Genomic DNA, 11,320 nt, shown 5'->3' with positions numbered 1-11,320 from the left:
GGTGACTAGGAGGTTTAGGTGACTGCCACCAGTTCTCAAGCCCCTGTTGCAGATCGTAAAAGTGCCTACTTAAGGAGCAGGGCTGTTTCGAGGGTCACAAATCTGCCACTTCACAGCTGAAACAGTTGAAGTTAAACTTCAGATGTTTGCCCTGTTGTACTGTGGTAGTGAGGGCTAACATCGTTGACATGGGTCCTCACAAGTCTACGCAGGGGTGTAAGGCCCTCAGAGTCTGCGGACCCCTTATGCCTGTGCCTAGCACAGGAGCTGTGCCGGTACTGTGTTCCTGGCTTAGGGGAGCCAGTAGCTTATTAGTTCCCTCTCCAAGGCCAGGAGAATGGGTCAAGGCACCTTTTGGAATCTACTTCCGGCCCAGTGGACTCCCGGTGCAGAGCAGGGAGGGAGGAGGTAAAAGGGAGAGAGGTTTTCCCCAAATGGGCTTTTTTTTTTTTTTTAAATCCTTGTGAAAGGCCACATGCAGGTACTTATCTTTAGCCACGTGGGAGCTGCTTTTCACTGGTTTGGGGCATCCAAGCAGAATCTCTGCTGCCGGGTCTCCCTGGATGTGAAAAATGCTTCCCAAGCACGTGCACAGCACAGCTGTTTGCCTGCTTCATTGCAGAGCGGTTGTGGCTGCAGAGCTGCAGTTTTGCCTCTGAAGCTCTGGCGCTCTTTGCTTCTTCCAAACCGTCTCCCTCTCCCCCCCGCCACTCAGTCTGATTCCTCAACTTTGGCTTGTTCAGAGCTCCTAGATATTCACATACAATTAAATCACTTGTTTTTCCAGGTCTTTGTTGTAAGAGGGATATAGGAAGCATCTGACTACACTGCTATGTTGGCCACACCTCTCTGTTGCTTTTATTATTGATATCAGCATTTTTCTTCAAAAATTATATTCCAATTTTTCTCTCTTCTCTTATTATATTCCAATTTTCTATATTTTCTCTTAGATGTATATTTTCATTTTATCTCTTATTATTTTTAAGAGATTTTTTTACAGCACTTTTAGGTTTATGTAAAAATTGAGAAAAAAGTATGGAGAACTCCTATGTACCCCTTCTCTCTACACAGTTTCCCCTATTATAAATATCTTGCTCTGACATAATACATTTGCTGTGATTAATAAACCAATATTGATATATTAGTATTAACTGAAGTCCATAGTTTACATTAAGGTCATTCTTTGTATCATGTAGTTCTATGGGCTTTGACAAATGTATAATGTTTTGTGTCCACCCTTACAGTATCATAGAGAACACTTCCACTGCCTTAAAAGTCCCCTGTGCTCCAGCTGTTCTTCCTACCCCTGTCCCCTCCTCCCCAAACTTCCAGAATGTAATATAGTTGGAATCATACTGTATATAATCTTTTCAGACTAGCTTCTTTCATTTAGCCATATGCATTTAAGATTCCTTCATGCCATTCTGTGATTTGATAGCTCATTTCTTTTTATCACTGAATAGTATTCCGTTATATCAACATACAACAGTTTGTTTATCCATTCACTTATTGAAGGACATCTTGGCTGCCTCCAAATTTGGCAATTATAAAAAAAGATGTTATAAACATTCCAGGTTTTGGTGTGTACATAAGTTTTCCACTCATTTGGAAAACACCTAAGAGAGTGATTTCTGGATCATATGATAAGATTATGCTTAACTTTATAAGAAATGACAGACTGTCTTCTAAAGTGGCTTTTTACATTGGCACCTGCAATGAATGAGAGTTCCTATTACTCCACATCCTCGCCAGAATTTGGTATTGTCAGTGTTTTGGATTGTAGTCATTCAAATAGATGTGTAATGGTATCTCATTGTTCTTTTAATTTGCAATTCCCTAATGACTAATGACGGGATGTTCCGCATTTTTTGTCTTCTCTGACAATATGTATGTCTTCCTTAGTGAAGTGTCTGTTCAGATATTTTGACCATATTTTAATTGCTTTTTTCCTTATTGTTGCCTTTTAAGAGTCCTTTGTATGTTTTCAATACATACCCTTTATCAGATATGCATGTGCTTTGCAAAGATTTTGTCTAAGTCTGAAGCTTGTCTTTTCATTTTCTTAACAGTGTCTTTTGCAGAGCAGAAGTTTTTAGTTTCAATCAAGGCCAATTTACTGATTCTTTTCTTCCATGGATTGTGCTTTTGGTATTATATTTAAAATGTCATTGCCAAACCCAAGGTCATCTAGATTTTCTCCTATGTCATCCTTTAGAAGTTTTATAGTTTTATGTATTACATTTAGGTCTGTGATCTATTCTGAGTTAATTTTTGGGAAAAGTGTAAGGTCTGTGTCTAGATTAATGTTTTTTTGTATGTGGATGTTCAGTTGTCCCAGCATCGTTAATTTAAAAGACTTTCCTTTCTCCATTTGAATGTCTTTGCTCCTTTGTCAAAGATCAGTTGATTTTACTTACTTGCTATTCTTTTTTAAAACAATATACCAAGAAAAAAACTTAAATATGCTAGCAGAATATTTCTCTGGAAAAGCTTCCCTCTGATTTGCATATGTAAAAAGTAATCATTTCATCTTTTTAGAATTTATAAGTTGTTGTCATTCTCAAAAGTAAAACCAAGAAATTATTTTGCTGACTCAGAAGTGGCAAAATATAATATAAATCAAATAAGACAAGAATCGGCAAGATTCTGAAAAAATAGATACAGAAAAGAAAGATACCTGCATTTGATTTAAAATTTAAATTTGCAAATTACCTTGAAAATCTTATAAAATAAGTTTCTTATCCATGACTGAAATAAAACTTTTGAGCAACCCCTTTCTCACTTACTGATTATTAATTGATACTGTAGTTCCCAAAAAGAACTGCCTTTGATCACGACCCAAAACATCTGCTTGGTTAAAAGAAGCAACTGATAGTAGGAATAGCCAAGATGATTTCAGAATTATTAGATGAAAATTATTTACAGGTATAAGATATATATATTTAAGAGGAAGTGACTATTTTTTTTAAATTAATAGTAGAATTACAATCTTTCATTATATGATCCTTAATTTAATTACATAAAAGTAAGGAAGCAGTGGTATAGATTGCCTGATACCATTTTTATTTGGTTTTGGAGGTTGTTTTTATACCTGCATTTTAATACAAGTATCTAAAAGAGTCTGGTGATTCCCTTTGGGCAAAGTGATATAATCATATCTTAAAGGCTGTATACCATAGATTCACTTCGACTCATGCTAGGGCCCATTCAATCCATTCAAAGAATAAGAGCATGTGCTTCTCTGGGGCCTCAAGAAATGTCCTCAGTGTTCTGTCTTTTCTCCAGCTTTTCCTTGAGTACCACAGGCCTTCAAATACAGTAGTCAACAAATGCTTATTTAATCAGTCTGAAGAACTTTGTACCTGTATTTTAATTGACTTCAATGCTAAATATATTACAATAATGAATAAAAGGAAAATTATTTTAAAGTTGTCTAAAAATAGTATCATATTGATAAATTACAACGTTTGTATAACTTTCATCAGAATGCTGCTTTATAAGCTGTGTAGATTCTTTTCAGTCTATAGTATAGTTGGCCAAGACTCTACAGACACCAGCTTTAATCAGATTTTTTAGAATTGTTTAAAATTATACACATTTCATTCTAAAACATAAAAAATTGTACCCAAAGCAATAGTTTTTCTCGGCCACCCTAACTTCCCATCACAATCTTTATCTTGAGGTAACTATTGATGCTAGTTCATTTTACTTCCAGTCTATTTTATAATTATTTAATATGTATGTATGCCCCACATATAGCTAGAAATCTAGATGATTGTATGTTTTATAGTATGATGTTACTTAGAAAGTAATATATCATACTACAAATTTTTTTGTTATTTAATTTTTTACTCAAAAACAAGCATTGAATTTTTTTCATTTTAACATATAAAGATAGATATTATTTTTAACTCTTGCGTAGTATTCTGTAGCCTACATCGCCATTTATTTATTGAACACTTAAGTGTTCCAGTCATTTGTTATCATAACTAGCATTGATGTCAACATTTCTGCAGAGTAAATACTGAGACATGGGCTTAAATTTGTAGTCCATGCTCTCCAGTGTGGCTGCAGCAATTCATACAGTTGATCTTTCCATCTATTATTCTATTAATGTGTTGTCCTCTTAAAATACTATACTCTTATTACACCCATCCAAAGTTTTTTCAGTATGGCATTCACTTTCACTTCACTATGATTTTGCTTGGACTGTTACCTCAATTTCTTGAATTCACTAAATCTTAGGCAGTAATTATAAGATTTAATACTACCTCACCACCAGTCTTTTCCCAAGTCCTCAGATAGCATTCCTGGCAAAATTAATGAAGTTTTTTTTTTTTTTAATATCCTCCTAGTACTCTGTACACCTTTTCCATAGCAGTTAAGTATTTTAGATGTAATGTATCATGCTGACTAAATTATAAGATCCTTGAAGTTAGAGATCCTCCCTAATAAAATGGAGATTTATCTAGTAGCTGGGTCGTGGGCTGGTTAGTCCTGCTGATGTCCTTAAGGCTCCAGACATGATTTCTTTCTTTCTTTCTTTCCTTCCTTTCTTCCTCCCTCCCACCCTCACTTCTTTCCTTCCTCCCTCCCTCCCTTCCTTTTTAAGATTGTGGAATAACAACATAATAATGTGAGTGATTAACAAATTATATCTGTCGTTATTCAGAATATTAGAATAGATTAAACTTAGATGACTTAGAGTGCTTTAGCGTATGCATATTATTAACCACTGAGTGTGGTTATTGTGTACTTTACCTCACTAAGTATGTTTCTGTGTATGTATACATAATATATGTATTTAAATATTCTGATATGGAAATGAATAGTTGCCACCAGCAGACCCACGACAAATGAATTTATATTTCAGTTAAATTGAGTTGTAAACCACACAGATGATTACCTCAAAGAACTCAATTTAAATGCATATGACTCTTAATGACTCCAATGGGAAGGCAGCCCTTCAGTAGTGATGAATGTTACAACTTTTAATTGAAACAAGGTTATCTAACATATTAAGGTTACATAAGTTACTGTCAGAGCAGTTATGACTTTATAAATTTATAATTTGAATGTTCTAGTCAAAACGATTTTCTAAAATTAGATTGGTAGATAGGACAGATGCAAATGAGTTTCTTTACACAAAGAAGCATGATTGTAAGACATTTACTTTTATGGAAATCTTTTTATAATTTCATCTTTCTGTAACTATAGTTAATTTTAGAAGCTACTATTTTATCATCAAATGCTACAGTTGCTCTAGATGACATCGATATTTCCCAGGAATGTGAAATTTCATATGAGTCACTTCCAGGTACCAGTATAAAAAACCAAGGTAAGTTTGTCTTACGATTGTTGTAATTTTAAACATCACAACCATTAGTTCTTCTTCACAAAAAATATAAAACATATCAGAGTCCCCGTATAGTATAGCTCACTAGTGCCTAACTCTGGGATATAGATTTTATCATATGTTCTTGAAACTTAAAACGTCTTTTTTTATAGGTAAAAAAATATTATGTGTCATGGTCTATGTCTTAGGCCTCTCCTTCAATAATATGGAGGAGATGCTACCCTATGGCCAAAATAGTCACATTCAAATTTTTTAATCATAAGAATTATTGAAAAAAATGTAATTATTGTACATGTTTTTAAAACTCTAAAAAACTCAATTTTCTGTTAATTTAATTTGGCACTTCAAATGAATGTGTAATAAAATTTGTTTTTCAGAATAACCCAGGGGTTCAAAAAAATCATTAAGTTTGGGAAAGTGACTCTAAAGCCAGCCAAAAATTTAAACCTTGATTTTAAAATTCTATGTTTACATTTAATACATAATTATTTTTAGTAACAGAAGACTAAATAGGAGACAGAAAGATAGTCATAAAAAATGGTTCCCAAATAGCGGAATGGGTGTTTTGGCAATCTAACCATTTATTAGGTTCTGCAGGCACACTGAAGCCGTGTGCATTGTGCCTGCGCTTATTTGTCATTCTAATGCTAATTGATGTTTCCCTTTTCCATTGCTGCTCTGGGTCACAATTAATAAATGAACAATAGTTAAAATGTTGCCTGAAAACAGTCACACTGCATTTTCTTACTCCCTATACATGGAAATATTTGCATGTAGAAATAAGGCAAATTATATATTCTGAAGTCATATTTCCTTATTAAATGATACATTTAGTGAGTGAAAAGTGGCATCTTTATAGGAGCCAATGCACTTATCAAGGATGATATGGAGGGGAACCATTCTGGATTGAGAATTGTGTTAAAGAGCTTTTAATTAAACATTCTTTATTAAAGACATCTTTCTTTTGTTAGAGTATGTAGTTCTATATGCCCATTTTATATTGTGTCAATGTGTATTCATTTTATTTGGAATGTGTGCCCTGCATTTATAATAACCTTTTCTAAGCTCTGTGTGTGTGTGTGTGTCTGTGTGTGTAGTTATGATAGACATTGAGGAATGAAAAGCAGCCGATTAAATGATTCATGAGTTTTTGAGGGTTAACCAGCATTACCTTATTTCTGATATTTAATTAAACATTTTTTTCTTCTAATCAAATACGGCATCACCAGAATTAGAATAGTAGAAGATATTGAAGAGAATGTAATTGGATACAAAAGTGTGGTTATAGGCTTTAAATTATCACTAAAATTAACCTTAGCAGAAATCTCTGAGAAGTACTTGATCTCACTTACTGAGAATTCTTTTCATAAATTAACTTAAAACTCTCTTATGGATGCTACATCTGATCACCAGTTCAGTTGGTTAGAGCGTAATTTTAATGAGGGAGAAGATATGTATGTTATTCGTGGAAAGGCCAATGGCTTTATATAAAGGAAAGAAAAACAATTTTCTTAGTGTGTTTGCAAATTTGTCCGATACGCAATTATAGGATCTCCTTTATGGAATTTAGTATCACTACTGGGAAGAGGTTGAGGGAGGGAGACTGACTGAAAGGGAGGTTATAATATGTGTCATGATGTCGGTAATTTATGTTATATTGGTTTGGCAGAATGGCAAGAGATTTTCCCTGATCTTATGCTTGAGTTAAGGTCCCTGGGTGGCACAAATGGTTTGCACTTGACTACTAACCTAAGGAAACCCTGGTGGTGTAGTGGTTAAGTGCTATGGCTGCTAACCAAAAGGTCGGCAGTTCAAATCCACCAGGCGCTCCTTGGAAACTCTGTGGGGCAGTTACACTCTGTCATATAGGGTCGCTATGAGTCGGAATAGACTAGCCAGCAACGGGTTTACTAACCTAAAGGTTGGTGATTGGAACCCACCCAGTGACGCTATGGAAGAAAGGCTTGACAGTCTGCTTCTGTAAAGATTACAGCCCAGAAAACCCTTAGGAACAGTTCTACCGTGTAACACGTGGGGTCGCAATGAATTAGAATCGACTTGACAGCAACAGGATACTCAAATTAAAGCCACTGAAGAATTCGTTGACACTTACAGGGCAGTCCTTCGAGCACTACTCTTATGTTTACTTTTGAAGGACAATACACTTGATGAAAACAGAAAGTTTTAACCTGATAGGGCCTTTGATCAAGCTCTTATCTTCAGCATCAGCATATTAAAAAAACTAGTGTTTATGAAACAACTATGCATTCTATTTACTTTTTTGAGAGGAAGAGAATGTTGTATCATCTTGGTCTCTTAATTTTGCAGCTGGATTTGTGCCATGTGAAGATGCAGACAGTATTTCGTCCAGCAACGTCTGTGATTTTACACCTGACTGCCCTAACAGAGCAAACGAAGCCAGTTGTGGTGAGTGAACATACTGACTCATTCTGCTAAGATTCATGTGTACGTTTTACCCTTTTATAATGTAAAGTGCACACAACTCAGGTGAGTGTTGTTTAATAAAGACAATCAGAATGGAGATTTCTACACAGTTGAAAGGACTTGCAGTTTAAAGAAAAGCGACTTAACTTTATACCAGTCATCAATGGATGAAGATACCCCTTCAGCTTTCAGTTTTGCTGTGTTGGAATTTAATTTGAAATAAATACAAGATAGAACTCAAAAGAGAAGAATAAGAATTTATTTTATGTGTACTCTTGAGCTTTTGATTTCACAAGAATACTTTGTGTTGTTATTCTAAATAATTGCCATTCCACTAGGATGTATGGCAGAGGACTATATAATACTTAAATATGTTCTTCTTTCAAACTATAGTACACCAGTAAATAACTTGTCATACAACTATAGATCATGGCCAATTATATCTATTCTTTAATCTTTGAGAGCCTCCTTTCAGTTTCTCCTTTTGAAGACAAAATATCTGTTTTCCAAAGTATACATACTGAATTATATCTATATGATTTTAAAGTTATCCTAGTATTCCTGGAAAATGAATAAAGAAAAGAAAGGAAGCGGTGTCAGTGGATAAGGCTTTGCAAAAGAATTTAATTAACCATACTGTTGAAGATAATGAATAAAGAGAGGTTACAGGAGTATCATATTTTCTTGATAACCCATAACTGAAGTGAAACCCAAAGTTGTTTTCAGTCAAGACAATGGAGGGACATAAACATATTCATGAGCTGTGATGAAACACCAAATTGGAAGACTCTGTTAGCAATCCATGCAAGACATGAATCAGAATGATGAGAAAAATTAGGGACAGCATTGAGTTCTGATAAATTTGCAAAGTAGCTATGCTATGACTCACCAAAAACCTTTATCGAGCATCTACTTTATACCAAGAGCTTCAGTAAATTTATTCCCTCAATAAATTTTATTTGTTAGATAAGATGTACTCTGATTTAGTATCCTTGTGTTATAATTAAAACTATAATAGAGGTATCAACAAAGTGCAGTTGTAATTCTAGGGAGCTGGAGAAGATATTCCATAGAAGGTAGATAATTCTTCTTTTTTCTTTTTTTTGCTAGATTAGAAGAGTATCTATTGAAAGTTCTGCTAGAGATTATCAGTTCTGTCTCTGATATGCATTAAAACTGTTTCCAACTGTATATATGGTTTAAGGGTTTTACATATATAAACTTCTTTTAACCATCAAAACAAATATAAGAAATAAGCACCATTATTATTATCATTTTAAAGATTTTCTTATCAGTTAGTGTCCATCCATTCAGGAGATAGAAACAACCCCACTAGTAATTTGAACAAAATAATTTTATATAAGAAGTATTGATTAGTAAAAAGTGGTTGACTACATCAAGAGGTAAAAGAAAACAATAAAGAAGAAAGGAATAGCAAATTTGGGGAGGAGCTGCTATCTCTGTGGCTGAGGCAGAGTACCCAGGAAGGAACAAACATGAATGAACTCACTCTCCCCCACATCCCAGTGCTGAGATTCTGACCTTATTGGACAGGATGTGAATGTGACTCATTGGATAGTGGGTAAATTGTACTGGGGTGCCATGGGCCAGATTTAGTCAATAGCTTGTGGTCCATGGCTGGTAAGGAAAAGATCATCCACCAGAATTCCTACAAAACTGACTGGAGGGTGGCTGCAACTGGGTCTCCCTCACTGGCAGTTATGCCACAGGAATAAAAAATAAAAGCACACTGGGACCAGGAAGAAAAGCTCCTTCCTTTGCTATGCTTGCAGTGTCTCTCCTGTGCTCTCTACTGGCAAAGCCTGACATTGTATCAACTATTCAAAGGAGAAGCGTTTATAGGGTCCAGCTCCAGTTTCTCAATGCCGGACAAAGAAGAGTGGATTTGGAGCTGAGACACAATAAATTTATAACTGACACACTTGCCTAATGTTACATAGACAATAATTGGTGAAATCCCATTTTAAATCCAACAAGTCTGCTTCAGAATCCATACTCTTAACCAAACATTATACAGCTTTTCTATCAGTTCAAGGTCATCATTAAGCTGAGAATTATCTTTGTAAGGAACTACAAAGAGTTACCCTTACAATCAGTTTGAGCAATAGGAAGTTTGAAGTCAGTGATGAAGAAAGATGTCAGTTTTGGAGAATTTATGCTGTTGGGTCCAAGATGGTGGATCCGTGCTGCAGTAGCTGATAGGGGACCTCTGCATGTATTTCTCCTCACGCTGTGTTCTCAGTCAGTTTCTTATTCCCTTTTGGTGCTTGGATGAGTTCTTTATCTCTTCATTTGATGATTAGGGTTTCAGGATTGACATGTGACTCTGACTTAGTTTTTTCTGATCTTTGCTGTGGAGGGACGGCATGGTGCTTTTCACTATAGCACCATGTTGCCCGGAAGTTTCAGTGGCTAATTTTTGGGAAGCAGATCTCCAGGCCTTCATTCTGTGCACTTGAACCTCCAACCTTTCCATTAGCGGCTGAGTGCATTAAACATTTGTACTACCCTGGGACGTATATGCCAATCAAAATGCCATCGTCATCATTTTTGAGGACATCTCTTTTCTTATATCAAATATTTTATTTTCAGTTATTTCTTTAGGATAAATTCTAAAAAGTAGAAATTTTGGTTTAAATAGTTACTTAATGACCCTTAATGCAGTGTGCCTAATTTGTTTTCCAAAGGGTTATGTTAATAAACAGTCCTACCAGCAAAGTAGGAAGATTCCAGTTTCACGGTGCTTAAAGTCTGTTTTGAAATATGCTTTCACTTTTCATGGTCAAGAAGATGCTATTCATATATTCCTATTTTCATGAACAAATATTTAGTTTTCTCTAAAACTAAAAAATATAGTGTTACTTTACACAGTGCTCGCCCTAGTTCCAGAAAGTAACTGATATACTGAAAAATGAAGATTCCATGTGTCAATAATATCAGTGATACATTTTCTCATGTCCATGTTGTATGAACAGGACATATACAAATTATTTTGTTTTAGTCTACACTGTGTTATGTAGAGGAGAAAGCCAAAATTTTCTTAAGCAACTCTGTAAGTTATAAAGATATTTTAATATTTCCAAACATTTTCTGAGCCCTATAACTTATTTCTGTCTAAAAACTGCTTAGTCTGAAATGCATGTGCTTTTTAACAAAAAATGTCTAAACAGTTTCCTTTTTTCTACTTCTCCATCTTTTCATGAGAAAAGTTACAGAAGTCTCTACTTAGTATTTGAATTCAATAAGGCCTGAGCTAAGGCAGGTTGAGCAGTACAGGAATAAAGGAGTGACTTACTGTTTTTCTGATTTATTTATTCAGATTTAGATGTTAGCTGTATATTTTCCCCATAATATTATATCTGCTAAATTTAGAAATGCAAACATTAAACACTGACATTTCCACAGCCGAGCTGTAGAATAGCGCCTGAGCGATTTAATGTGTTGATGCTTTGGAAGCCATATGTATGTATATTTCCTTATTTGTTACCCGCCAATACT

At 34.9% G+C, this 11,320-nt stretch overlaps 1 protein-coding gene across 1 annotated transcript in view; it reads left to right on the top strand.

The window, feature by feature from the left end:
- The window catches only part of MALRD1 (MAM and LDL receptor class A domain containing 1), a 964,362-nt gene that overhangs the window by 161,195 nt on the left and 791,847 nt on the right, over window positions 1–11,320 (top strand). The window contains 1 exon segment of the mRNA XM_012556720.1: window positions 5,218–5,338. Coding sequence (XP_012412174.1) covers window positions 5,218–5,338 — 121 coding nt within the window.

The sequence above is a fragment of the Trichechus manatus genome, unplaced genomic scaffold, assembly GCF_000243295.1.
Source record: "Trichechus manatus latirostris isolate Lorelei unplaced genomic scaffold, TriManLat1.0 scaffold00075, whole genome shotgun sequence".
Classification (NCBI taxonomy): domain Eukaryota; kingdom Metazoa; phylum Chordata; class Mammalia; order Sirenia; family Trichechidae; genus Trichechus; species Trichechus manatus.
Note: the sequence above shows the minus strand (reverse complement) of the source record. Positions and strands in the feature narration are given on the sequence as shown.